General features: G+C 33.8%; 4 protein-coding genes across 4 annotated transcripts; 2 read left to right on the top strand and 2 right to left on the bottom strand.

The window, feature by feature from the left end:
• The first annotated feature begins 6,610 nt into the window (after positions 1–6,610).
• On the top strand, positions 6,611–8,331 carry LOC124933011 (probable inactive histone-lysine N-methyltransferase SUVR1). The gene is made up of 4 exons (XM_047473735.1): positions 6,611–6,752; positions 6,828–6,923; positions 7,450–7,569; positions 7,739–8,331. The coding sequence occupies exons 1-4, from the start codon at positions 6,723–6,725 to the stop codon at positions 8,180–8,182; spliced, it is 690 nt and encodes a 229-aa protein (XP_047329691.1). The 5' UTR covers positions 6,611–6,722; the 3' UTR covers positions 8,183–8,331.
• A 1,093-nt stretch (positions 8,332–9,424) lies between these two features.
• LOC124931385 (probable LRR receptor-like serine/threonine-protein kinase At3g47570) lies at positions 9,425–12,556 on the top strand. The gene is made up of 2 exons (XM_047471835.1): positions 9,425–12,040; positions 12,120–12,556. Exons 1-2 carry the CDS (start codon positions 9,439–9,441, stop codon positions 12,461–12,463), a joined length of 2,946 nt encoding a protein of 981 aa, XP_047327791.1. The 5' UTR covers positions 9,425–9,438; the 3' UTR covers positions 12,464–12,556.
• Positions 12,467–15,685, bottom strand: LOC124931384 (probable LRR receptor-like serine/threonine-protein kinase At3g47570). The gene has a single exon (XM_047471834.1). The coding sequence runs from the start codon at positions 15,668–15,670 to the stop codon at positions 12,584–12,586; it is 3,087 nt and encodes a 1,028-aa protein (XP_047327790.1). The 5' UTR covers positions 15,671–15,685; the 3' UTR covers positions 12,467–12,583.
• A 1,262-nt stretch (positions 15,686–16,947) lies between these two features.
• On the bottom strand, positions 16,948–20,716 carry LOC124931386 (serine/arginine repetitive matrix protein 2-like). The gene is made up of 5 exons (XM_047471836.1): positions 20,339–20,716; positions 19,805–19,904; positions 18,984–19,098; positions 17,775–18,743; positions 16,948–17,477 (listed from the first exon to the last, which is right to left on the bottom strand). Exons 1-5 carry the CDS (start codon positions 20,511–20,513, stop codon positions 17,208–17,210), a joined length of 1,629 nt encoding a protein of 542 aa, XP_047327792.1. The 5' UTR covers positions 20,514–20,716; the 3' UTR covers positions 16,948–17,207.
• Positions 20,717–25,022: the final 4,306 nt, after the last annotated feature.

Below are 25,022 nucleotides of genomic sequence, written 5' to 3'. Positions count from 1 at the left end.
TATGATATACATTGTTTTTTGAAATCGTTAGATTTTCTTTGTTCTTTAGATAAAATATACATAAAATATATTTTAGATTATATACTCTATATATCTTCCTACTCAACATATGATTATTTGTTTAGAGTGTCAATAACTATCTTACTTTACTTGCATGGTTGAGTGTGTATTCTTATTTATTCTAATAGTAGTATTTATTATAATAAAATTATTACTTGCATGGTTGAGTGTGTATTCTTATTTATTCTAATAATAGTAGTATTTATTATAATAAAAATAATTTTAGGTTGACATGGCAAAGATGAGTAAAAGAAAGTTTAGGATTAAAATAACATAAAGACTGATAATTTGAGGATATATAATACATTGGACATATTTAAGGATCTATTTCTTTGTTTTTGCCCTAATTTTTAGGACGAAGGTCCTTGCTCGAAGAGAGAGAGAGAAAGAGACTGTGTGTTTCTCAACAATGGTGGCAAGGAATCACAATATATAACTAATATATCCTTGATGATATAATTATTTATTTTTCTTATCTTCAAATTTTATAATAAGATATATTCATCTGTGTTTTTCTTAATGGTTCTTCTATAGAATAGTGTTCTCTTTTGAAAGGTTAATTATCTGTTTAAGTGTTGGTTCTCTCTCTATGGACCGAAGTGACTGATTATGTATAATTAGTGGTTTAAAATCTTCCATCATTTTGAATCATGTATTATTGTTCTGGACTTTAAATATATTTTAGTTTAAAAAAAGTTCATCATTTTGTTTGTTTTATTGAATCATATTAGGCTTTAAATGTGCAAGGAAATTATATTTTAAAAAAATAGGTTGAGATTAATTTCAAAACACCTAATTAAGTAGTATATATTATCCAATTAATTTGAATATCATTTTTGTTGAAAACATAAGGTCAACAGAATCCAATATAATTATAAGTTAGAATGGAATTTGTAAATATTTATGGTAAACTATTAGTTAAAAAAAAGAGAGATTCTTAGTTTTATGGTAGATGTACAGTTAGAAAAATGCAATGAATATGGGGAATGATAAATCACAATAAAAATAGACCCTCAGCAAATTAAAAAATTATAATTAATTTGGAACTCAAATCGTATCAATTTTTATAAAAATACAGAATAAATTTAATAAAATTTAATTTTCAAAAAAAAATAATAATAATACATAATTCCAAAAAAATATTATTATTATTAAGAAAATAATAAACAAAAAATATATAAAATAATAATAAACTTAATGGGTTTGTTTATTTTTGTTGCAGGCCGAGCCCAGATAAAATGACCAAGGGCCCTACCAACATCTTAGAAGGCCCAAGTAAACCCAGCCGAACAGTTCAGGAAAAGAAGAAGAAGAAGCCTTCAGGGTTAATTTGAAATGAGGATGAAAGTTGGGGGGCTCCGTGTTGGCTATGCACTAAAAAAATAATCAGAAATAAACGGCGTTGTTCGAAAATGTAATTCAAAAAAAATATTAGTTATACATTATTATTATTATTATTATTATTATATAATTAATTATTTTATACTTAATCAATTTTAAAAATTTATATATATTTAAATATAAATTAAATAAACAAAATAATAAATACATAACACTATAAAAAAAAATATTTACAAAATTAATTATATATAATTTATTTAAATAAATAATAACTTTTTTTTTAATTTATAAATATAATTTATTTATTTTAACTTAAAATCGTAAAAAATCCTAAAATTAAAATTATTTGAAACTCATAAAATTTTAAAATTTTATTATAGTAAATTTTAAATCGTAAAATTTTACTTATTTAAGAGTTTACAAATCAAACTCGTTAACTTTATCTAAAATCGTAAAATTTTATGACTCAACTCGAGATTTTAAAACGTTTTATTTGAACAAATGTATGCTAAGTTTGAGTTTAGAGCTTCATATATAATTCATTATATATTATTTCAAACTTAATTTACTATTTTTTTAAAGAGAAATTATTAGAAATAAAATTTGAGAGAGTGAATTTGAGAAGGAATAATATAAAATTGGTTGAAAAAATAACAAATTTGTTTTCTCTCTTGACCTTTTATCTTTCATAATCAAGTGAGTGATTTGGTGACACGCATCCCCAATCAAATAATTAACTAATATTTTTTATTCACAAACCTTCTTAATCACAAGAATATCCCATTTTTAGGTCCACCTCAAGTTCTTTCGTGAGACGAATAAACTTAAAAATTCTTTAAAAATATAATGCGGTTATATTTTTAAAAGATAAAAATATTTTAAAATTGACATTTTATATTTATAATTTATCAGTCTATAAAAAAAATTAAAATTTATTTTAAATAATATTGCAACTTTATAATTTATAAAATAATATTCACCACATTAAATTAAATTATAATAAATTTAAAAATAAAATAAACTTAGTAATACTTTAATGTCATTATAATAAAATAATTTTTTTTAACATGTAATAAAAGTTCATGTTAATATCCATAAAAACATGATAAATGAATTATTATGGGTTAATAAGTTTAAAAATATGTTAAATGTTTTAAATTGTATTAAACAGATTAACTATATATTAGAAATGTGTTAAATAAATTAAAAATATATTAAACATATTTAATTCGCTAAGATGATTTCATATAATTTTTGTTGGAAAAAATTGGGAGTTAAAAATTTCATCTAAGATATCATTTTTTAGATGAAACGTTATTAATTGTGGAATCCTTATGAATGATATGTGCATAAAAAATGTTGTATTATGACTAGTCGTATGTGTTATGAAGATGTTGAATTGACAATTCACTTATTTTTGTATTGCCGATGAGTGACTAGTATTTAGAATCTTTTATGACATATTACTGAGATTAATTGGGTAATGTCCGAGTCTTTTGTATTTGTTGAGAAGTTTGGATTGATGCGTCTAATATGACATGCCTACATATTTCGGTTACCATACCAATTATTTTTTTGTGGAGTATTTGATTGAAGATAAATCGTCGAACTTTCAATATGAACAATAAGAACATGTTAAATCGATTTAGGGTTTGAAAAGAAGATAATGAAAATAAGAACATGAACATATTTAGTGTTTTGAAATGAAGATAAAAAAACATAAATCGATTTAGGGTTAAAGTTTGAAATGAAGATACAAGAACATAAATCTGTATAATGAACACATGATATTAGAAGGGGGTTTGGGTATCATCGATTTGTATGATGTGTTCCGTCGCCGCCGCCTTCGTCGCCGTCAAAGAGAGAACAAAGAGTAGAGATCGAGTTACGAGAAAATGGTATTTTCGTCAAAAAAAATAAAATGGTCACCAGATAAATTAAAATTATCGTGTGACCACGAATGCAAATAGAGCAATTATGGGTCATTTCGGCAAATTTCCCCCCAATTCCTGAGAAATTTGATCAAATGACCCTCAAAAGAGGGTCATTCCCATTTTTAACCTTAAAAAAATCAATTTTTATTTTTAATCTTTTTTTATTTTTTTTTTTCATTTTTACCCTTACTAACCTTTTTTTTTCTTCTTCTTCCTTTTCCTTTTTCTTTTCCCCCATTTTTCCTTCCCGTTTTCTCTTTTCTCCCCCTCTCTTCTCCGGCGACTCCCCAGGCGACATTGCTCCAGTCATAGCCGTCGTCCCCCTATCTTCCCCGACGACCATGCTCTAGTCCCAGCTGTCGTTGCTCCCTGGAATCACAAACAAGCCGACTCCCGACGACTGCCAAGCCCCGGAGACGCTGAGCCCGACATTCGCCCAACATTACTGAGGTTAGTAATGCTTAGTTAGTTCTACTCCCCAATGATTTTTCCGTTTTTTGCATGTGGAGTATGAAGTTTTATGGTTTTAGGGTTTTAATTTAGGATTTAGGTTTTAGTTAGGGTTGAAATGCTTAGTTAGTTCTATTGTTTTGGTTTGAAATGCTTTGATCCGAGAGATGTAGTTTAATCTGAATGGTTTGTGAATGGGGCGTGGGGGTTGTGCGAGGGGCGTGGGGTAGTGTGTGGGTGGGGCATGGGCTTGTGCATGAATTTAATTGTAATTCAATTGCGTACCACGCAATATGTAAAATGAATTTAATAAATTTATTAATAAGCGGGGATAGCTCAGTTGGGAGAGCGTCAGACTGAAGATCTGAAGGTCAGGTGCCACCTTTATTGCAAAAGTTTTTTTTTTCATTTGTTATCTGTTATTATTATAAATATATGCAAACAAAATTATGTTAAGCCACAACTGTTAATTTGTAATGCAAATTAGAGTATTCTAAAAGTGTACAAATTAAAATTTAACATTAAAAACTAGAAGAAAAAGTTCTTAGAAAAAAGAAAATGAAGAAAAAAAACGCATCATCTCAAAAAATGAAAGAGATCTCATATATTAATTCAAATAGAACAAAATGTTTTAGAAACAACATTAACAGTTAATTTTAATAACAATAATACAAATATATTGAAGTATATATGTGACAAAATAATAGCATCAAATAAAACTCCAACATAAACCGCTAGCAGAGTTCCTTCTTCCAAAGTATGCCCAAACACAATACACTCTCTTATGCATTTATTGTGGACACTCTTGCAGACACAAAGAGCTAAATGTCTATCATTGTGGAATATGACAATTCTCAGGGAATATAGAGATAATTCAGTTATAACATCCATGAATGGTAAAATGTATTCTTAGACATATTGTCTTTTCCACCCCTCCCTGTCAAAGAAGCCAAATATGAGCTGCAGAATTAAGTAAAACAGGGGTGTTCCATAGAGCTCTAGAGTATTCGCACTCGGTATATCATATCATCTCAAGTCACATGAATCAAAGGAGCATCTAACACCTCTTACTCCATTCACTAATTGGTTCATAATTTTTCAAACAGTATAAAATTTCCCAGCTGGAACAGAACATTGTTAAAGTCATAGTATTTTGAATGAGAAAATTTATTGGAGCACACCATCAAGACAGAGTCCTAGTATATCATTGTGAAATATAAAATTTCCAAGCTGGAACAAAACACTGCTGCAGTCATAAAATTTTGAATGAGAAAATTCATTGAAGCACACCTTCAAGACAGAGTCATAGGATATCATTGTGAAATATGACATTACCAGGCAATTCAGTTAAATGCATTCTTAAACATATCTCCTTGTCCAGTTCTCCACCCAAAAATCCAAATAATAAAATGAAAAACGAGTTTCATGGAAGTTTCGCAAGTCGTCTAAATTGATAACATAAACCATAATTGGCAATTTTATACTATGTGCTGATAGTACTGAAGACACTTAATCCATATCCATAGATTGAGATCGAACGTCTTCCACTGAATCCGCGTCGCTCTTCAAATCAAGACTCAGATTATTACAATTACATATATCCAGCGATACCGTTCCTCTCCTCGCAATCTCACCGTGAGGCCATCTTCTATAAAACGGTAACATAAATAGTCAATTTATTAATCTTCAATTCCATATAATTAATCGCATTGATTTACTAGCTACTTACTTGATAGACTTCATTTTCTTTAGTACTTTCACTTTATTCTCATTTTGTGGTCTCGGTGATGATCCTGTTTGATTGCGATTCGAATTATAGGTTTTGAAATCGAATATGAAGGTAAATAACTTTATTCCTGGTGAAGATCTTAATGTCAGTTTTAGATAAGAAATCCATTACGGCATAACAACTCTCTTTTACCAGGGATGTCACATGGTTTGTTTAAAATTTCCAATAGGACCTTCAGATCTCCAGTCAAACGCTCTCCCAACTGAGCTATTCCTGCTTATTAATAAATTTATTAAATTCGTTTTACATATTCCACGCCCAAACCCAAGTCCACGCCCAAGCCCACGCCCACGCCCAAGCCCAAGCCCAAGCCCAAGCCCACGCCCACGCCCCGCCCACGCCCACGCCCCACCCACGCACTACCCCACGCCCCTCGCACAACCCCCACGCCCTACCCCCACAATCCACGCCCCATTCACAAACCATTCAGATTAAACTACATTTCTCGGATCAAAGAATTTCAAACCAAAACAATAGAACTAACTAAACATTTCAACCCTAAACCCTAACTAAAACCTAAATGCTAAACTAAAACCCTAAAACCATAAAACTCCATATTCAACATTCAAAAAACGGAAAAATCATTGGGGAATAGAACTAACTAAGCATTACTAACCTCAGTAATGTTGGGCGAACGTCGGGCTCAGCGTCTCCGGGGCTTGACGATCGTCGGGAGTCGGTCTGTTTGTGATTACATGGAGCAACGGCGACTGGGGCTGGAGCAAGGTCGTCGGGGAATATAGGGAGACGGCGGCTGTGGCTGGGGCTGGAGCAATGTCGTTGGGAAGAGATGGGGAGAAAACGGGAAGGAGAAATGGGGGGAAAAGAAAAAGGAAGAAGAAGAAAAAAAAAAAAAAAACCCTTTTTTTGAGGGTCATTTTGATCAAATTTCCCACAATTCCCCGTTCACCAAACAATCCTTTGGGACAAATAAATTATTTTATAATGATTTGTACCATGAAGGCGATGATGGGACCACACAGCGATTCGTTTAGCCATATATATACATGCAAATGATCGAAATAGCTCGCTGCGTATCCCGTCGTCTGCTGCGCCCTAATTGCAAGGACGAAAGATCTCCTCACGACACTGCCAAGACAAAGTAGAAACTCGACTGTGTGTGTGTGTGTTTGTCTGTCTGTTCAACAATGGCGCCGCCAAGAGGAAGGAATCGCAAGGTCGAATCGAACTACCATTGGTGTTTTCTCTCCATACTTTCTTGTTTAATTTCTTTATTTTGCCTAATTTTACAGCCGCGTAACACTCGGATGGATGCTGCGATTGACGCACTGCTGCCAATGGGTTTCCCAAGAGCTATCGTACGAAAAAGGGTTAACCATCTTCTGTCCGTGAGTGCTCTTTCTTCACTTCTCCCTCGCTTTCATTTCTCTATTATTTGCTGCCCTTTTTTGAACGATTCTTCAACATTAGAAGGTAATAGTCTATCTCCCCTGTAAACGGTGTTGATCAGAATGCATTTAATCAAACACAGCATATGTAGGTAGGTGCCCAATGTAATGTTAATGTTACTTTTTTCTCTAATCTGCTAATTAGGTTTAAGAATTCACCTCTTGAAATATCAGGCTGATCGTGTCTAAATCGTACCTAATAATAATCATCATCTCTGAAGCTCCAAGCTGAGTAAATTCAAGAAAAATAACTGTTGCTGAGTGTAGGTTTTAATGAGATTTTGTCTATTATGTTTTGAGGGCATCTCCTCAATTAGGGTTGTGGTTATGGTTTCTTTGTATTTTCCTCTTTGTCTCTCCCATTATTATTGATTGTCCTCAAATCAGACCACTGTTTTTGTTCAATGTTCATTCACTCTTTTTATCTAGCTTAATGACAACAATGAGACATGCTTTATTGCTGCAGGTTTATGGCGGAGATGAGTCGTGGAAGTTTATAGAAGAGGATGCATACAAGGTCCTGATTGACTCCTTCCTTGATGAACAAGAGGAGTCGATGTCTATACAATGCATCGAAGATAAAAAGGTAGTTATAATAAGATATATAGATCACCGCATAATGGTTCTGCACATATGGATTTAGACTTTGTTAAGCAGATAAAGTATAGGCATTTGATTTTAGATTATTTAGAGAGGTGAGTTTGAGATTGAAAATTGTTTGTTACCATTTTAATGGGCTCATTTATGTAACTTAGGATGATGACACATCGATTAGAGAAGGAGAAATTGTCCCCTGTTTGGAGAATGAAGCTCATCTAGAAGTGGCTGTCCCCCTTCGTAGAAGCTATGAGCTGTCAAGGAGCGATGATGAGAGTGATGATGACGAGATGCTCCATTTTGACCCTGCTACAAGTCCATCTCACATTCTATTCGCAGAACCGGAGGAGGGGAATGCATGTGTCTTCCATGGTCTTGACAACAAAAACATTGAAATGTTGCCACTTCCAGAGAACATCAGCAGCCAAGCAAGTAAAGGAAAGAGTCTAATTCAGTTGAACAATAACTGTTCTGGAAGTGGAATAGGAAGGAGTGACAACATTAAGCAAGAAGTGAGTCCGCCCCATATGAACAACAACATCAGAAGAGAAAAAAGGCAGTTGGTGCGGCTGACAAGTGATCCTTACCATTCACATATATGATCAACCGACCCTTTGAAAGGTTATGTGTTTCAGTGCTGATTCTATATACACAAGTAGTTAACAACTTTAAGGACTGGAGTGACTGAAGATATATAATTAGTGGTGTGTCATAAACTTCCATCATTTTGAATGTAGAACTATTCTGGTTTTTGTAGCTAGTTTTGAATCAGTTTATGCTTTACCGCAAAATTTATTTTCTTGCAATGGTGCATACATACAGTAAGTGAACATTGATTGTCAAGAATGAAATTTAAAATTTTCAAATGAGTAGACTCTTTTATAATTTGGAATAGTTGAGAGATGAGATGAATTTCAAAACAAAGGTAATGAATGGAATTCCAACAAAGCCCCAACCCAAAGAAAAGGACTATTAGAGCATCTGAATAGAATATTGATTACCTGTTTGGAGTCCACTTTAGTGGGAAAAAAGAGAGTTTCATAGAGATAAGGCATGGCTTAGAATAGTAGTTTGCCTTCTTAAAGGAGAGGTTTGGGGATAAAGAAAGAGTGTGTGACTTTGTTCTTGTTTAGATTAATAAAAGATAGTGGAGTAAATATGATAGAGACATGTTTCTAATTGATAACTCTTTATAATATATAATAAGTGGACCAAGGTGTTATGTTGTGGTCCCTCGAGAAAATCATGAAAACCTCACAATATGTTTTGTTGTTATAATACTTATATGTATGTAAATAAAATCTTACTTAATGACAAATTTTAGTTTAGCATAAATTAAATTAAAACTCTCAACATTATCATTAAAGTCTCAAAGAGATGTCCTATTATAAATTATCCTCAATAATCCCAATGGGAAGCTGTACTCTAAAATTTAATATAATATTCTTGGCATCTACCTAATGACCTCTTGAGAAAATGAAAAGATGTGAAAAGATTTCAACCAGAAACAAATAAAATAAAATAAAAACATGCTGAGTAAGCACATAAATGAGAAAACTATTGATTGAAGAAGATGATTTTCCACTCTTCTGACATCATAGAATAATAACATAGTCAAATCCAAGATTCCCTTTGTTATAGTCATATATTCAAAGTCAACACTCATTAGACAACAATATCATTATTAAAAATGATGTTTACTGCTTGTTTAGTGCTTATAAATCAATTTGCCTCATTATCATCATCATCCTATTAACTCGAACCCCAGATTGATTGATTGATTCATCATCACAGAGACAAAATTATGAGTTTGAGAACCTTCCTCTTTATTAACTCTTTCCTCTCAGTAGTAATAATAATGATATCTCAAGCTAATGCACTTGGAGGAAATGAAACAGATTTCCTTTCTCTACAAGCCTTCAAGTCAAGAATCCTTCACGACCCATATTCAACCACCAGCTCATGGAACAATTCCACCCATTTCTGCCAGTGGGCTGGAATTACCTGCACTAACAAGAGCCAGAGAGTCCTAGTCATAAACTTGACAGACAAGGGCTTGTCTGGTTCTCTGTCCCCACACTTGGGAAACTTGAGCTTCCTTCAAGTGCTCAAGCTTGGTAACAATACCTTCAAGGGTAACATACCTTATCAATTAGGTAATTTGTTGAGATTACAAATCCTTAATCTCAACAACAACTTACTTCAAGGACAAATCCCACCCAATTTGTCTCAATGCCTGAACCTCACTTACCTCAATTTGGCTTACAACTCACTCATGGGTAAACTGCCTCAAGAGTTGACCTCCTTATCAAACCTCACTGACCTTATCATCCACGATAATAACTTCACCGGAGGTTTCCCTCCTTTCATTGGAAACTTAACCTCTCTGCAAACCATATCAGCATCTTCGAATCCTTTTGGAGGAACTCTTCCTGATATATTTGGGCGAATGAAAAACTTGGTAGCACTTGGGCTCGGTGGGACTGGAATCTTCGGTACCCTCCCTCCTTCTATATATAACATTTCTTCCATTAACATCTTGTCCTTACCAGGGAATAACCTTAGTGGCAAACTACTGCCAAACTTGGGATTAATGCTTCCTAATCTCCAATTCCTTCAGCTGGGAAGTAACCAATTTGATGGACCAATACCCTCTTCATTATCCAATGTTTCTGGTCTTGTAAGGCTTGACATGACAAATAATAGCTTTAGTGGTAAGCTATCCATTGATTTCTCGCGTATGAAAAGCTTCTACGGAATGGTAATGTGGAACAATAATCTTGGAAGTGGGGAACCGGATGAGATGCAGTTTATTGTGTCTCTAGCCAACTGTACCGATTTGCAGGTCTTGGGTTTTCAGGATAACCAGTTTAAGGGCGCTTTGCCAAGCTATGTGGGTAACTTCTCCCAAAAGTTGTATCATTTTGCTATCAGTGGAAATCAATTGTATGGAGAAATACCTCCTTGGATAGGTGATTTAACCGGCTTAACTTTGTTATCTTTGCGTAACAATGAGCTAACGGGCTCAATTCCACTTAACATTGGTAACCTTTATAAAGTTCAAAGGTTGACACTTAGCAGTAACCAGCTCACGGGTTCTATACCTCCTTCCATTGGAAACTTGACATTGTTGAATGACCTTTATCTTCATGAGAATAGGTTTGAAGGAACTATACCGTCGAGTCTTGGAAATTGCCAACAACTGACGTGGTTGTACATTCAAGACAATAATCTTTCAGGCACTATTCCGAAAGAACTCTTTGGAATTCCCAGTTTGTCGATTACGTTAAGTCTAGCTAGAAACCGTCTGTTTGGATCCTTACCCGATGAAGTTGGGAAGCTAGTACACTTGGCACAAATAGATGTGTCCGACAATGAATTGTCAGGTGAAATTCCAAGAAGTATTGGCAGCTGCACAAGCCTTCAGAACCTTTACCTGCAGGGAAACTTCTTTAGAGGCTCCATTCCTTCCTCCCTCGCTTCTTTGAAAGGCATACAGAATCTAGATCTTTCGCGCAACAACTTGTCTGGACGAATTCCCGAATTCCTTGGTGAGTTTTCCATCAGTAATCTCAACTTGTCTTTCAACAACTTCGAAGGTGAAGTGCCCACGAAAGGAGTATTTGCAAACTTCAATTCCACGTTGGTTTCTGGGAACAGAAGGCTCTGTGGTGGCATATCTGAACTAAAGCTACCGAAATGCACCATCTTGAAACCGAAGAAACATAAAAAGCTTCTGAAAATAATACTCATAGCAGCCTCTGCAACATCCATTCTAGTTGGGTTATTAGTTCTACTGATACTATGTTGGTTCAAAAGAAGAAAAGACAGGAAGAATGTTCAGGAGTCGCTTCCGGGAGAAACATTCCCGAAATTGTCATACGAGCAGATTCTCAAAGCAACAAACGGATTTTCTCCATCAAATCTGGTGGGAACAGGCGGTTTTGGGACTGTGTATAGAGCAGTCCTGAACGATGATGAGATGGTTTTCGCAGTCAAAGTTGTAAACCTTAATCGTCGAGGAGCTTCAAAGAGCTTTATAGCGGAATGTGAAGCTTTGAGAAACGTTCGGCATCGAAACCTTGTAAAGATCTATACTTGTTGCTCAAGCATCGACTTCCAAGGTAATGAATTCAAAGCTCTAGTCTACGAGTTCATGCCAAACGGAAGCCTGGAGAGCTGGCTGCATGGTAACCTCACGGCTAACACTGCAGCTGGTGAACTCCCCAAGCTCACTCTTCTTCAGAGAATTAGAGTTGCATTTGACGTGGCTTCTGCTCTCGAGTACCTTCACCGACACTGCCAGACACCAGTAATTCACTGTGATCTAAAGCCAAACAACATCCTACTCGACAACGACATGGTAGCTCATGTAGGAGATTTTGGGCTCATGGTTATGGAGCCAAATCAACATGGTAGTTCAATTGGAATAAGGGGTACAATTGGTTATGCACCTCCAGGTAAGAAAACAAAAACACATTTATGCATGTAAACTATTATTTTTTATTATTTCTAAAAAACCCAACAAATATTATACAGAGTATGGGGTTGGAGGAGAGGTATCCACATATGGTGATGTATACAGTTATGGGATCTTATTATTAGAGATGGTGACTGGGAAGAAGCCAACTGATCCTATGTTTGGTGAAGACATAAACCTCCACAATTACGCTAAGATGTCTTTTCCAGACCGCATATTGGAGATTGTGGATCCGATGCTTCTTCAGGACATGAAGGAAGACGACACCAAATGCCTCGCTTCGATGATAAACATCGGAGTCAAGTGCTCGATGGACACAACACGAGATAGAATGGATATTGGTGATGTGGTGGATGAGCTGAGTTTAATATTGAAAGACAGAGAATCTACTTCATCTAGATAAAAGGTTCAATTTAACTATACTTCTTTCTTCCATCTGATTGAATGTAAACATTTGAATATGTAATTAAATGATCACAAATACTCTTTCCTTTGATTGTTCTTTCCATTCCATGAAAGCAAATTACCCGCGCGATGGTGTGGACAGATTCTTCTTCTTCGCGGCCACGAGAAAATTGCTTCTTATGTGTTGCAACTCGATGATGACATTACTAATATCCATTCTTTCCTTTGGAGAATATTCACAGCAAGCAACAGCAATGCCAATTATGAAAGCCAGAGAAGCTTCAATATTGCTGCTGCTGTTGTGAGTGATGGCTTCTTCAACTAGTATTGGATCTACGATTTCTATTACTCGATCTGGCAATGCTGCCTTTGCAAAACCAGCGAGATTTAAACCGTCTTTAAATAACTCATCTGTTGGTCTCCTCTTACAGAATATCTCTAACAATACTATGCCAAAGCTGTACATGTCCCCAATTGTTGATGCCTCACTTCCCATTCCATATTCTGGGGCAGCGTAACCGACAGTTCCTCGTACTCCAATTGTGTTTGTTTCCGTTTCATCCCTTCTTTTCTCAGTTTCTTCTTCTCCTCCATAGATGAACCTGGCAAGTCCAAAGTCTGAAACACGGCCTGTCATGTCGTTGTCTAAAAGAACATTACTCGGCTTCAGATCACAATGCACCATCGGGGTTTCGCACTGATTGTGTAGATAATCCAGCGCAAGACCAATATCGATAGATATATTAAGTCTCTGAAGAAAGCTCAGTTTTATGGAACCGTCTTGTGGGTGTAACCAATTCTCGAGACTTCCATTGGACATAAAATCGTAAACTAGAGCCTTGAACTCATTCCCATGGAAATCAATGCTGGCGCAAGCAGACAATATTTTGACAAGGTTACGATGCCGGATATTTCTCAATGCTTCACACTCCGACAAGAAGCTCTTATTCGCTCCTCGTCTTTGAAGGTTTAAAACTTTGACTGCAATGGGCGTTGCGAATTCGTCGAGATTACCTTTATACACTGTTCCGTACCCTCCAACGCCGATCAAATTACCAGACGAAAACCCATCGGTCGCTTTTAGGAGTTTGTCGTAGGACACTTGTATAACCGATGCCAATATCGGAAGCTCTGTTGAGGGCTGCTGTTTACGTTTTCTCTTCGAACGATAAAGAAATGCCGAAAACACGATAAGGATTATCAGAACTAATCCTAGAATTAGCGGGACCAAAATCTTCACCAAATTCGACTTCTTTCGATTCTTTCCACCACCCACAACCCGACATACGGGTAGTTGGAACGATGATTCTCCCCCACAGAGTTGATCGTTTCCTGTTAAAGAAACGGCGGTTACATTCTTGAAGACTCCTCCAAGTGGAACTTCATCCTGAAAATGATTGAAAGACAAGTTTAACATCTGCAAAGAGGATAAGTCCTCCAGGGAAGTTGGAATTCTGCCGGAAAAGTTGTTTTGGGAAAGATCGAGGAATTGGATGGCCCTCAATGAACTTAGAGACGAAGGCAGGTTTCCATCGAACGAGTTTCTCTGCATGAATAGCTCTTCCATACTTAAACATTTTCCAATACTGCTAGGAATTTCTCCGGTTAACTTGTTGTTAGACAAATCCAGTTTGGCTAAGTTCATCAAGTTTCCGACTTCAATCGGAAGAGAACCACCCAACTGGTTATTTGACAGATTGAGAGAGATCGATAAGGACGAGAGGCTGAGGATTTCCATGGGTACACTTCCATTAAGATTATTACCAGAAAGGTCCAACGAAATTAATCGCCGGCAATTTCCTAATGTTGAAGGTATACTGCCCGTCAGATCGTTCTGCTTAATGCTTAATTCGGTCAAGGATGTGAGATTCCCTAAGGACGATGGTATATTCCCTGTGAAGTTGTTGAATCCAAGTTTCAATTCGGTTAGATTTGGAAGAGATCCAATACCAGCTGGAATAGTTCCATTGAATCGGTTATTGTTCATGTACAACAACTCTAAGCTATGAAGATTTTGGATGCCGCCTGGTATGCTTCCCCTTATTTGATTCGCATCCATGGCCATTATTTTCAATTGGGAAGAGAAATTAGAAACAACTTCAGGGACTGTGCCTCTAAAGTTGTTTCCATTAATGGCGAACACCTCTAACTCGGTACAGTGGACTAAAGAAGAGAGAAAACCCATATCATCATCATCGTCGTCGTCACCTCCAAGGTTGTTGAAAGAAATACTTAGCCACCGGAGTTTCTTGACGTTCTCTAAAGTCGGCACTTTTCCGGTGAATTTGTTTCCGGGTATTGTAAGTCTCATGAGATTTGAGGCATTGGAAATAGAAATGGGAATGGGTCCGTCAAGAAAATTTCCAGCGACGTTGATAACTTCGAGATTAGGAAGAGTGAAACCTATATCCGATGGAAGGCTTCCATGGAAGCGATTGAGGGGAAGATGCAAGAAGAAGAGAGACGACATGTTGAAAATGGAAAGAGGAATCGTACCAGAAAGCAAGTTATCCCCTAGGGCTAGATATGTCATATTCTTCAACCGGCTAAGTGAGGAGGGAAGAGTGCCGATGAAACGATTTCCAGCTCCGGAAAGCTGGATGAGAGACGATAGGTTCCCAAATGAAGGAGGAATCGGGCCGGTGAGATTATTGAAGTAAATGAAGAGCTGTTTGAGCTTGGACAAGCTTCCGAGTTCTCCGGGAAGTTCTCCGACGAGCTGATTATTGCCTAATCTCAAGAACTGTAGGTTTAGGCAGCGGGAAATGTTGATCGGAATCTCCCCTGCAAAGGAGTTGTTCTCCAGCCCTAGATACCAGAGAGTGGTTAAACGGCCGATCTGTTGGGGAATGAATCCTCGAAAGGCGTTGTTCTGGAGATCTAGTCCGCCGAGAAAGGTCAAGTTTCCGATATGGGGTGAGAGTGTACCCTCGAGTTGCATCGAATTGAGGTCCAGTGAAATGACCGATTGGTGAAGAGTGTCGCAGGAGACGCCTTTCCAGTCGCAGAAGTGAGCCGAATCGTTCCATGAGTCAAGAACTCGTAGAGGATCCCGGGTTATCGCAGATTTGAACTCGAGCAGCGCTTGACGGTCGGTGTCGTTAGCGGCGTCGGCGACGACGGCGTAGGAGGTTAGTAAAAGCAAGAAGAGAACGAAAACGCAGCAACTTACAAGATGAAAAGGAACGCCGGTTGATTTCATCATCGCAATTAGCAAGAGATATGAATGAATTTGATGAGATTCCTGATCCAATGATATATATATATAAATTTGCAGTTGATTAAGTAGAAAAGTGCATGTGTGTGTATGCGATCTTTCATTCACATCACATATATATTACTTCAATTCAAGCACGCCAGAAAAAGAAGAAGAAGGATGCACGGAAAACAAAGATATTTGAATTCAACGTGTATATATATATTCTATTTCGTCAGATTCTCCATTTTTTTTTATTGCAACATGAGCTGAGCTGAGCTGTGTTCACTCTGAATGTAATATATAAATATATATGGGATATATTTTATTTGACTGGTTAATTGGACTGCGCCACATCATTCCTAATTATCTTCCTCAAAATTCCTCAATTCTCTTTAATATTTTAGTTGGTTGTTGTGATTATCAAGAGATTAATTAATGATGGTAAGATATAAAATTCAAATAATTCAACTCAATCAAGACCTTCACTTATTTCAAACTAAACTGTTATATGAAAAAGTTGTTAAATAGTTTATTCTTAGTGTAATTAAACCTTTTAATCATTCAATACTTTTATCATTTTAATTTGAACCAAAAAGTAATATCTAATCTAATTAATTGGAAGATATAATATTTTCTTTTAATTTACAAGTTAGTATATTCCTCAACTATAACTTAAAAACCTTCTCAGGTGAGAAATGAATTCCTAATTTTAAATGATCTTTTGTCATTTGAAATATGAAATCTATAGGTGAAAATTTATTATTGAAAATTTAATTATTATTTGGTGAATTTGAATTTTACTTATTATTTAAAACTAATTTATAAAGATGAATATAAATTATAAGAAAACTAGATAACTGTAACTTAAATATATTAATTATTTAAGTTAATATTTATTTAATATTTAATAAATAAAATAATAATAATTTATAATTTATTTAATAATTAAAAATATTTAACAATGTTATAATCATAAGTTTAAATCTTCAAACCTAAACAATTTTTTTTTTTAAATCAAATGTAATAATTAAGTCATTGCAAACAATTTAGTCAAATTCCGTTAGAATGGTTGATTCAGTTCATTATTGACTTCTTCTAATAAAATTAAAATGTGGTTGTTAAACTTAAGTACAAATATCAGCCTTTAAGGATGATTCAAAGGAGAAATCAGAAATAGACTTATAATGATTATCCATTCCAAAAAACATTATGAATCAAATTCATCTTTTCAAACCAAAACAAACATAAATAAGGCTTTTTTTTCTCCTAGAAAGCTCAAAACATCCATGCAAAAATCAAATACTTGATTGCAACTTAAACTTACCTACTAAAAATGTAACAATTAACCAAAACACATAGCTCTTTATATCTGTCTTAATTAATCCAATTGACTTTACATGGATCGTATATCATAATTAATAAGCCGAGACAACAATCGGGTTTCCCGGGCAAGCAAGATTCGTTGTACTTACAACCTCGCCCAAACTAAACAACAAATGCGATTACATCCGCCATTAGACAAAAGAGGGGTAAAATGGTCACATCACCTGCCTCGTGCACTGGACGATGGGGACAGAATAGTACATTTCCTGCTGCTGCTAATACCTTCATCCACTTCATTCCCTCCTTCTGGGTATAACCAGTTGTTAACGCTCATTTCAGAACTGCCATTGCTGCTGCTAGTTGCAAGAGGGGAATCCGAAACGCTAACTGTTCTGCTCTGGGAATGGCCTGTTCTCACACTGTACATAGATGAAGCTGGGATATTTGTCATCAATGGCCGTAAACTACCTGGAATTGTCCTTCTTATATCCTGCTCCAACAGTCCAACCCCATAGTAAGATAATTGTGTTTATTTGTACTAAATTCATAACAAATATCTCTTAATCACTTAGATTCAAGTTAAATTAAGCTAGAAAATCTGTCTTCATTCGCTAAGCTGAATGATTTAACTTGATAAAATATAGTAAGAGGCTAAGTCAATTAATCAAATTATGTTACCATAAAAAGTACTTTTTGGACATTACTTAAAATTCAGATCAATTCTTTATCATACACTTAATTAATTCAGTATTCAAAATGAAGCAGAGAGAGAGAAGAGAATCCATACCATATGTCTGATAGCCATATCCAATGATTTCTTAGAAATTGTCCTTCCAAAGCCCGAACCATCTGGAGAAGAGGATTTACCGGATAAGTTACTCAAAGGAGAGTGTTTATCATCTTGTCTTGGTGGTGCCAGTTTCCGCATATTAATCATTCTTTCAACCATTTTAGTTCCCATCAGAACAGGACTGATATTGTCATTAGCTTTAGCATGTAAGCGGCTCATTGCTGGAACAGAGCTTCCGCTACCATGAATAACTCCATTGGGGGCTCGCCCTCTCGAGGGAGAGCATGATTGTCTTCTGACCCTTCCAGTGTTGCCCATCGGCGGCTCAACAGAAGAAGATCGAGAGGAGTTTGTTGCTCCAGGCCTTCCCCTACTAGCTGAAAGAGGCCTGTCAGGTAAGGTTGTCCTTAAATTTGGTGGTGCATCAAGTGAAAATCCCGGCATTTCCAAAGGATTCCATGATTTAGGTTTCACAGTTGGAGAACTTGCTCTTGGTTGTGCAGAAGCTGAATTAGACTTAACAGAAGAGGCAGATGTATTTGTGACAGTTGGTCTACGAGTTGGAGTTGCTGACCTCGATTGGGGCATAGATGAAGGTATAGAGGGTCTGGGTCTGGTTGGGGTAGATGATCTTGCTGGAACTGTAGACTTATTTGTAGACAATGTTGTTGACCTGGAGGAGGTTGGAGTGGAAGATCTTGCTGGCTTAGATGTAGTAGTTGTCGTTGTTGGTTTCGATGTTCTTGATGGAATGGTTTTAGATGATGTCAAAGTGGGTTTGGGTGATGAACTTAATGTTGGACGTCTAGTTGGTGTAGAAGGTCTTGTTGATCCTGGACCAGCCGATGCTGCTGAGGCTCTGCGAAGCCCTGTAGAATTTGAACTAGTATTCAAGCCAGAAGCTGCAGTAGGCTGTCTAGATGCCAAATTACTCTTGCCAAAAGCCTCTGACTGAGTATTTGCTACCTATTATGACATTTAAAAAATATAAGAATACAAAAGTTAGTTGCATGTAATGATTATGATAAATTGAGATCAGAATGCCTAGATGAACTATATGCAAGAGGGCCCATAGAAACACTTCTTTTATCAGGCAGAAATTATTGTGGTTTCTCATTTAGATCTGAGATTAGATCAAGATAATGTTTATTGTGAAATGAACCCCATTTCCCAACAAACAAATAATAACCTAGATGGAAGTCTTACTCTGGATTTCAGGGCCACAGGGCGAGCTTTTGATGTCCCAACCTGATTCATAACCGTTCTAGGTTTTTCCATCTCCACTGGAGGCAAACGACGAGTACCAGGGAGAGCTAAAAGCCTGAAATCAACAGAAGAGAAGCTTGTTAAATTTAACTACTTTCCGACAGAAAACCAATTGAGTAAAATGGATTGGAAGAAAAAACTCACAATAGCAACAATACTTAAAGATGACACCCTAAACCATGTCAAGGTGTAATTTATTATGGAGAAATGATCTGCATAGCATATTATATTATTCTGCATGCAATTCTTATGAGTAAACAAAAAAAAAAATGAAATGGATGTCCGAAAAATCTTTCCTTCAAAAGACAAATAAGATTGAAGCCCTAAACCCCAATACATAATACTAATATAGGATATAGTAGTAGGGATGATGGCCTTGCCTGTAGTTTTTGTCTTAAACTACTATGTTAATGATGCCAATTATGGAACATACATAGATTGATCAAGGAACTTCTGACTACAATTTACTTCATTTGGAAACACCATTTTTATCAGATTTCTAATCCAGGTGTAGATTACAATTGGAAAAGGGATACACTTGTACTTAGCATACTAAGACACATGTTCAGAAAATTCATTTGGGGTTTCTCTATCAATCTGGACATGCTAGTAGGAACAGAAGTGTTTCCAAATTCAGGTGCAATGATTATTCTTTGGTTAGACTGAACCTTATTAACCAGATATCAATTCTTGGGTAGAAGTGAACCAAGAAAGTAGCTTAAAGGTATAAAAATAAAGACTGTATGAGACTAAGCTATTACCAGTCATATTCATTTTTATCATTCTCGGAATTCAAGAAATCATCAGAATAATTTTTCCTTGCTGGGGCACGTGTAGAAGAAGATCTCCCCTGTTCTGCACCTAGAAATTAAAAAATAAATGGTGTTACATGAGATACCAATTATTTAAAGCACAGTGGAATACCAGGAATAAACTATTGTGAAATTTATTCAAAAGCTGTCTATCTACTACATAAAAAAAATAGAATAAAAAGACAAACGGACCCAGCAAATAAAAAGGAAGAGATGAGCATTATTATTGTTTAGTAGGCTGACACCAACAACCACCAACAAATCTACAAATTCAAATCAAACGAAGAAGGAACTTCACATAAATATTATTATGTGTTCAAATCTATAGTTCAAGAGTCCAGTTATTGAAATGAGGTTAATCAATCAATCTCTATTTCCATCAAAAATTTGCCCAAAATGTAATCTTACCTGAAGAAGCTTCAAACACTTTACTCTTGAATAAGAAATTCAGAAACTGTAATGAACACACAAAGTTTTTCCTACCTAAAGGAGGAGCTTCAAGCAGTTGTGTATTCTGAAGCAACAGATCATCATCGCGTTCTTTCTCCCGTTTCCGCATGTCCAGAAATAATGCGAGATCTTCATCCTTCTCCTTCACCATCGATGTTCTTAGACTCCTAATTTGGGGCCTCTCCGGAGCCCTAAGACCTCGATTCATCTCGAAACAGATTAGGAGGAAAATCGTGCCCTAACAATGGAACTCAAAATCAAAGCGCCGCCGCATTTATCAATCAAGCCAATATCAATCCTCCACCATCAACTCTCGCTTAGATTCGCTTTCAGGATCTCACTAATCCAGCTCTGGCCTTCGAATGTTTTATTGTTTTTAATAGATGAGAGAGAAAAATAGAAAAAAGGTAAGCTTTTTAGCTCAAAGGAAGAAGAAGAAGAAGATATTGAAAAAGCAGGAAACCCTCGATGGCTCCATCCAACGGTGCATATTTATTAGTAATCCGAGTTTGACTTCATCTCATGCCATAAAGACTCCATCCAACGGCTTTAGCAAACCCACTTTAACTTGCCGTGTCCATTACAAGTAAAAACAAAATCATATAATCAAATTAACCCATATCTCTCATTTGTTGAAGTTACTTAATGCTAAAGCAAATTAATAAAAAAAAAAGAGATTTTGTCCGGATAGTTTTAAATATATATTTATAGATAAATAAATAAATTATTTATGTCATTAATTAATTATTGAATATAAATAAATTAAGTGGTTTTATTGACAATTATTTAAAATTTGGTAATTAAAACCTTCGTTCAACTGAAGTAGTTAAACTAATAAATTAATCTTTTATTTATATATCATACTTAAATAATAAGTTGATAACATTTAAAAATATTAAAATAAAATCTTTTTATTATAAGATTCTCAAATTTTAAAATTTAAATGAAGAAGCATGACATTTTAATTGACCTAAAAAAATTTTCAAATTAACAATTATGTCACTAAAATATTATATAATGTTGATTTATACACCCATATTCCGAATTGGGTTTTAGTTTGAATTTTAAAAAAATTATAATTTTTTTTATATTAATTTAAATAAAATAATATTGTTTTATTAAAATTCAGCTCTATCTCAAATGTCAGTTATAGGTATTTCTGAACATTGTGGGAAAGGATTATCCTAATTATATTTAGTAGTTGATTATTGGTAATAAAAAATATTAGATGAGCAAAAGTCATGGACAGAGATTGACAAAAGAATGATGTTGATTTAATTTTAAATATATTTTAGACTGTGATTATGATACGATAAGAGATGAAATTATGAAATTTGAAGAGCTTAGGGGTATAGCGTGGAAGTATTATAGAATAATTTTTATAAATATTAATATTTTATAGAGAGACTTGATTTTAAATTATGGTGAATATTTGTCAGAATAATAAATATAACTTTTGAATTGAGACAAAAGAAAATGAATAACATGTTACTTTTTAAAAATAATATAAATCTCAATAATTGTATCCCCTTACGGATATGCACATTAATTTTGGTGCTGAGACAAAGGAGTCAAAAAGTGAGGAATAAATTTGTATCAAAAATAATTGAAGAGCTTCTGTCAGTAGTGTACTACTAGACTATTATTTTAACTATATATATACCTAGACAACTTCCTTTTATTTAAATTAAATATATGATTATAAAATGTAGATACTCCATTTTATATAAATTAACAGTAAAATTGAGAAATTAATTTCAACACCATAGGTAAGATGTCAATTCTCCATTTATATAAGAATGTTATTGTTCATTTTTATAATATATAATTATATATATAAGTACAAGTTTATCAGTCGTGCTCTTCGTGGGACCTCGACCCACCGACGGACAGAGACTAAGCATTTAATTGACAAAAAAAAATTCTATGAAAATTGTTTTTTCATAGTGTTGGATATTAATTCATGTTGAGAAATGTAATGTTTTTATGTCAAATTGAAAAATATTAGTAGTGTTGGATATTTATTTTATATACCCTTTTAAAAAAAATAAATTTATATAATACTAATATCTCATCTAATCATTGAAATCAATCCAAATATTATTATTTATAAACATTTAAAATATATTTTTGATTATTTGACAAAAATAAATAGTTATAGAGACTCGGAATGTGGACAACATGTAGATTGGAACTCTGGTTGTTTATAAAATAATTATAGGAAGAAATGTTAGTAAAAACAATTGAAATTGATTTTTAAAATTTTATTACTAAAAATTGAAGGGTTGTTTGAATGCATTATTTATTTCTCTTGCAGCTGTTAAGTGAGATTGGGCCGAAAGATGGACCCTTAGCATTTTATTACTTCTCTTTTGTTATTTTGAATTTTGGGCTTTATTTAAAAAACTTTTTATTATTATTTATTGAAACTAGCCATAGCCCATAAGGTATCTATTTGTTGATCTGTTGAAACCTTATATATTGATACATCCGCTTTTATAGGTAACTTGTTATATGCTATAAAAACTTTATCCTAATTAATTTTTATATTTTCAATATTATATTTTATTATTAATTTTTATATTTATATATAATTATGATTTATATTTCATTCATTTTATATATAAATATATAAAAACAAAGTTTTAATTTTCATCATTATATATAAATTATATATTTTCTCATTATATGAATATATATTATCTTTCCAACACAATCCTAAGTAACCTCATAATAATTTTTTATATTTATATAATATTCTTTCTCCAATTTTTTTTTTTATATATAAATTGAAGAAGCATTTTTCAACCAAACCTTTAATTGATAAGGTGGTTACAAAAAAAAATACCTTAAAATAATTTTATTTATTTATATAATATTTTTTCTTCAAATTTATTTATTTTTATTTGTAAATCATAAATAATATAAACACTATATATATATATATATATATATAATTTTTATTTTTTACTTATCTTAATTATAATTATAATTTTATATAATATATAATAAACTTTTATTTATTAACTTACAATTAAACCACGTAGAATATATAACTTATTTATTTATCTAAATATATATTTAATTTAATTTTTAGATATTAAAATAAATTTTTAGTTATTTGTAGTGTTGTATAATATAATATAATATATTTTATTTATATGAAAATTAAAAATAAATATATTAAATTAATTTATGCATTTAATAAAGTAAATTAAAAAAAATATGAGAAAAAATATAAAAATACATAAATATTTTTCTTTTAATTACATATAAATGTAAACTTATTTATTATATATAGATTTAGATATAAAAAAATACTTATTTTATGACTAAATATAAAATTACACATAAGTTATGATTATTTAAGACTAGTGATAGTTAGAAATTTTGGAAACTTGGAATTGGCAGGTAAAAGGAAAAAGATGTGAGGAAGAGTGATTTTTTTTATTTTTTCAACGCCATGTCAAACTTTTTTCAAATTCCGTCAAAATGTTTAAAAATTTGAGTATATTGGATAAAAGAAATTCATTGTTTTTGATTAAATTGAGTTTATTTAATTCAGCTAATGATTTTAATTTTTAACTAATTAAAAAGGTTAAACTCTTAATTTTTTTTCTTTAAAATTTTAGAAGCTAGACCATGTATATTCCAATATGAATTTGATTTTTGTTTTAATGAAATTCATATTGATTATTTGAGCCAGCACCAAGCCTATCCAATTTTTATTTTTCAATAATTTATTTTACTTACCATTACTAATCTTCATAATATTTTTTACTTATTATAAAAATGATTATTATTTTTAAGTAAGGATTGCCACAATTTATTTTGTACTCATACCTTTTACTTATGCTAATTTATATATATACATGTATACTTTGGGTAGATTATTTTAAAATAATTATTTGATATAAAGGAAGCTGTTTTTAATTATTTAAATTTTGTGATATAAATAAATATATATATATATAATTAATAATTTAAATCATGTTTAATTGAATACTATAATAAATTATATTAAAGTAATACTTTTAAAGATAATGTTAGGATCTAGGTCGCCGCTGGTGGACCGGGGGTTGGACCGGTTAGCGGTTCTCACTCGTAGGGTGGTGGTTAATCCGGTTAGAGATTAACACCGGGGTTTCAATACTACACAACCTGTCACAAACCCTTGAACTAGGTTCAAGCGCGGAAGAGGTTTGTTTTCAAGTTGAAGCGGTACACGTGTATGATAGGCGGAATCGGTTTCGGATGATGGAGATTTGAAGGATGGTGGGTCGGTTTCGGTTATCTGGATATTCGGTATTGTCAGTATGAAGTTGGTTTGTGGCGGTATGTTTAGGTTAGTCGGTTTTGTAGTGAAGCCAACAGAAAGTAAATAACACAAGACAGATTTTATGGATGTTCGGAGATAAAACTCCTACGTCACCCCTTCCTCTCGAAACCGCGAGAAGGATATTCACTAAGGAATACAAATACAATCCGATCGAGACTTATTTCCTGCTCGATAACACCCGTACAATTTACACCGAAATTGTAATCATACTTAAGCTCTCAATCTTGTAGAGAGATAAACACACTTAATTTATCTTGTCTTGTGTCCACACTTTACACCTCTTCAGCTGCTCCTTTTATAGGTGAAATATGCCAACGGTCATATTTCACTTCCTTGAATCTGATTGGCTGGTCAGAGATGCAGTGATTCAGTGTCTCA

Source organism: Impatiens glandulifera, chromosome 3, assembly GCF_907164915.1.
Source record: "Impatiens glandulifera chromosome 3, dImpGla2.1, whole genome shotgun sequence".
Taxonomy (NCBI): Eukaryota; Viridiplantae; Streptophyta; class Magnoliopsida; order Ericales; family Balsaminaceae; genus Impatiens; species Impatiens glandulifera.
Note: the sequence above shows the minus strand (reverse complement) of the source record. Positions and strands in the feature narration are given on the sequence as shown.

Excerpts from the sequence above, each read along its gene's own strand:
- LOC124931385 (XM_047471835.1), top strand. The coding sequence starts at position 9,439 with ATGATATCTCAAGCTAATGCACTTGGAGGAAATGAAACAGATTTCCTT. Across the intron at positions 12,041-12,119 it reads AATTGGTTATGCACCTCCAG|AGTATGGGGTTGGAGGAGAG; the intron begins GTAAGAAAACAA and ends AATATTATACAG.
- LOC124931384 (XM_047471834.1), bottom strand. The coding sequence starts at position 15,670 with ATGATGAAATCAACCGGCGTTCCTTTTCATCTTGTAAGTTGCTGCGTT.
- LOC124933011 (XM_047473735.1), top strand. The coding sequence starts at position 6,723 with ATGGCGCCGCCAAGAGGAAGGAATCGCAAG. Across the intron at positions 6,924-7,449 it reads GGGTTAACCATCTTCTGTCC|GTTTATGGCGGAGATGAGTC; the intron begins GTGAGTGCTCTT and ends TTATTGCTGCAG. Across the intron at positions 7,570-7,738 it reads AATGCATCGAAGATAAAAAG|GATGATGACACATCGATTAG; the intron begins GTAGTTATAATA and ends TATGTAACTTAG.
- LOC124931386 (XM_047471836.1), bottom strand. The coding sequence starts at position 20,513 with ATGAATCGAGGTCTTAGGGCTCCGGAGAGGCCCCAAATTAGGAGTCTA. Across the intron at positions 18,744-18,983 it reads CTGTGGCCCTGAAATCCAGA|GTAGCAAATACTCAGTCAGA; the intron begins GTAAGACTTCCA and ends ATGTCATAATAG. Across the intron at positions 17,478-17,774 it reads ATATGGCTATCAGACATATG|GATATAAGAAGGACAATTCC; the intron begins GTATGGATTCTC and ends CTGTTGGAGCAG.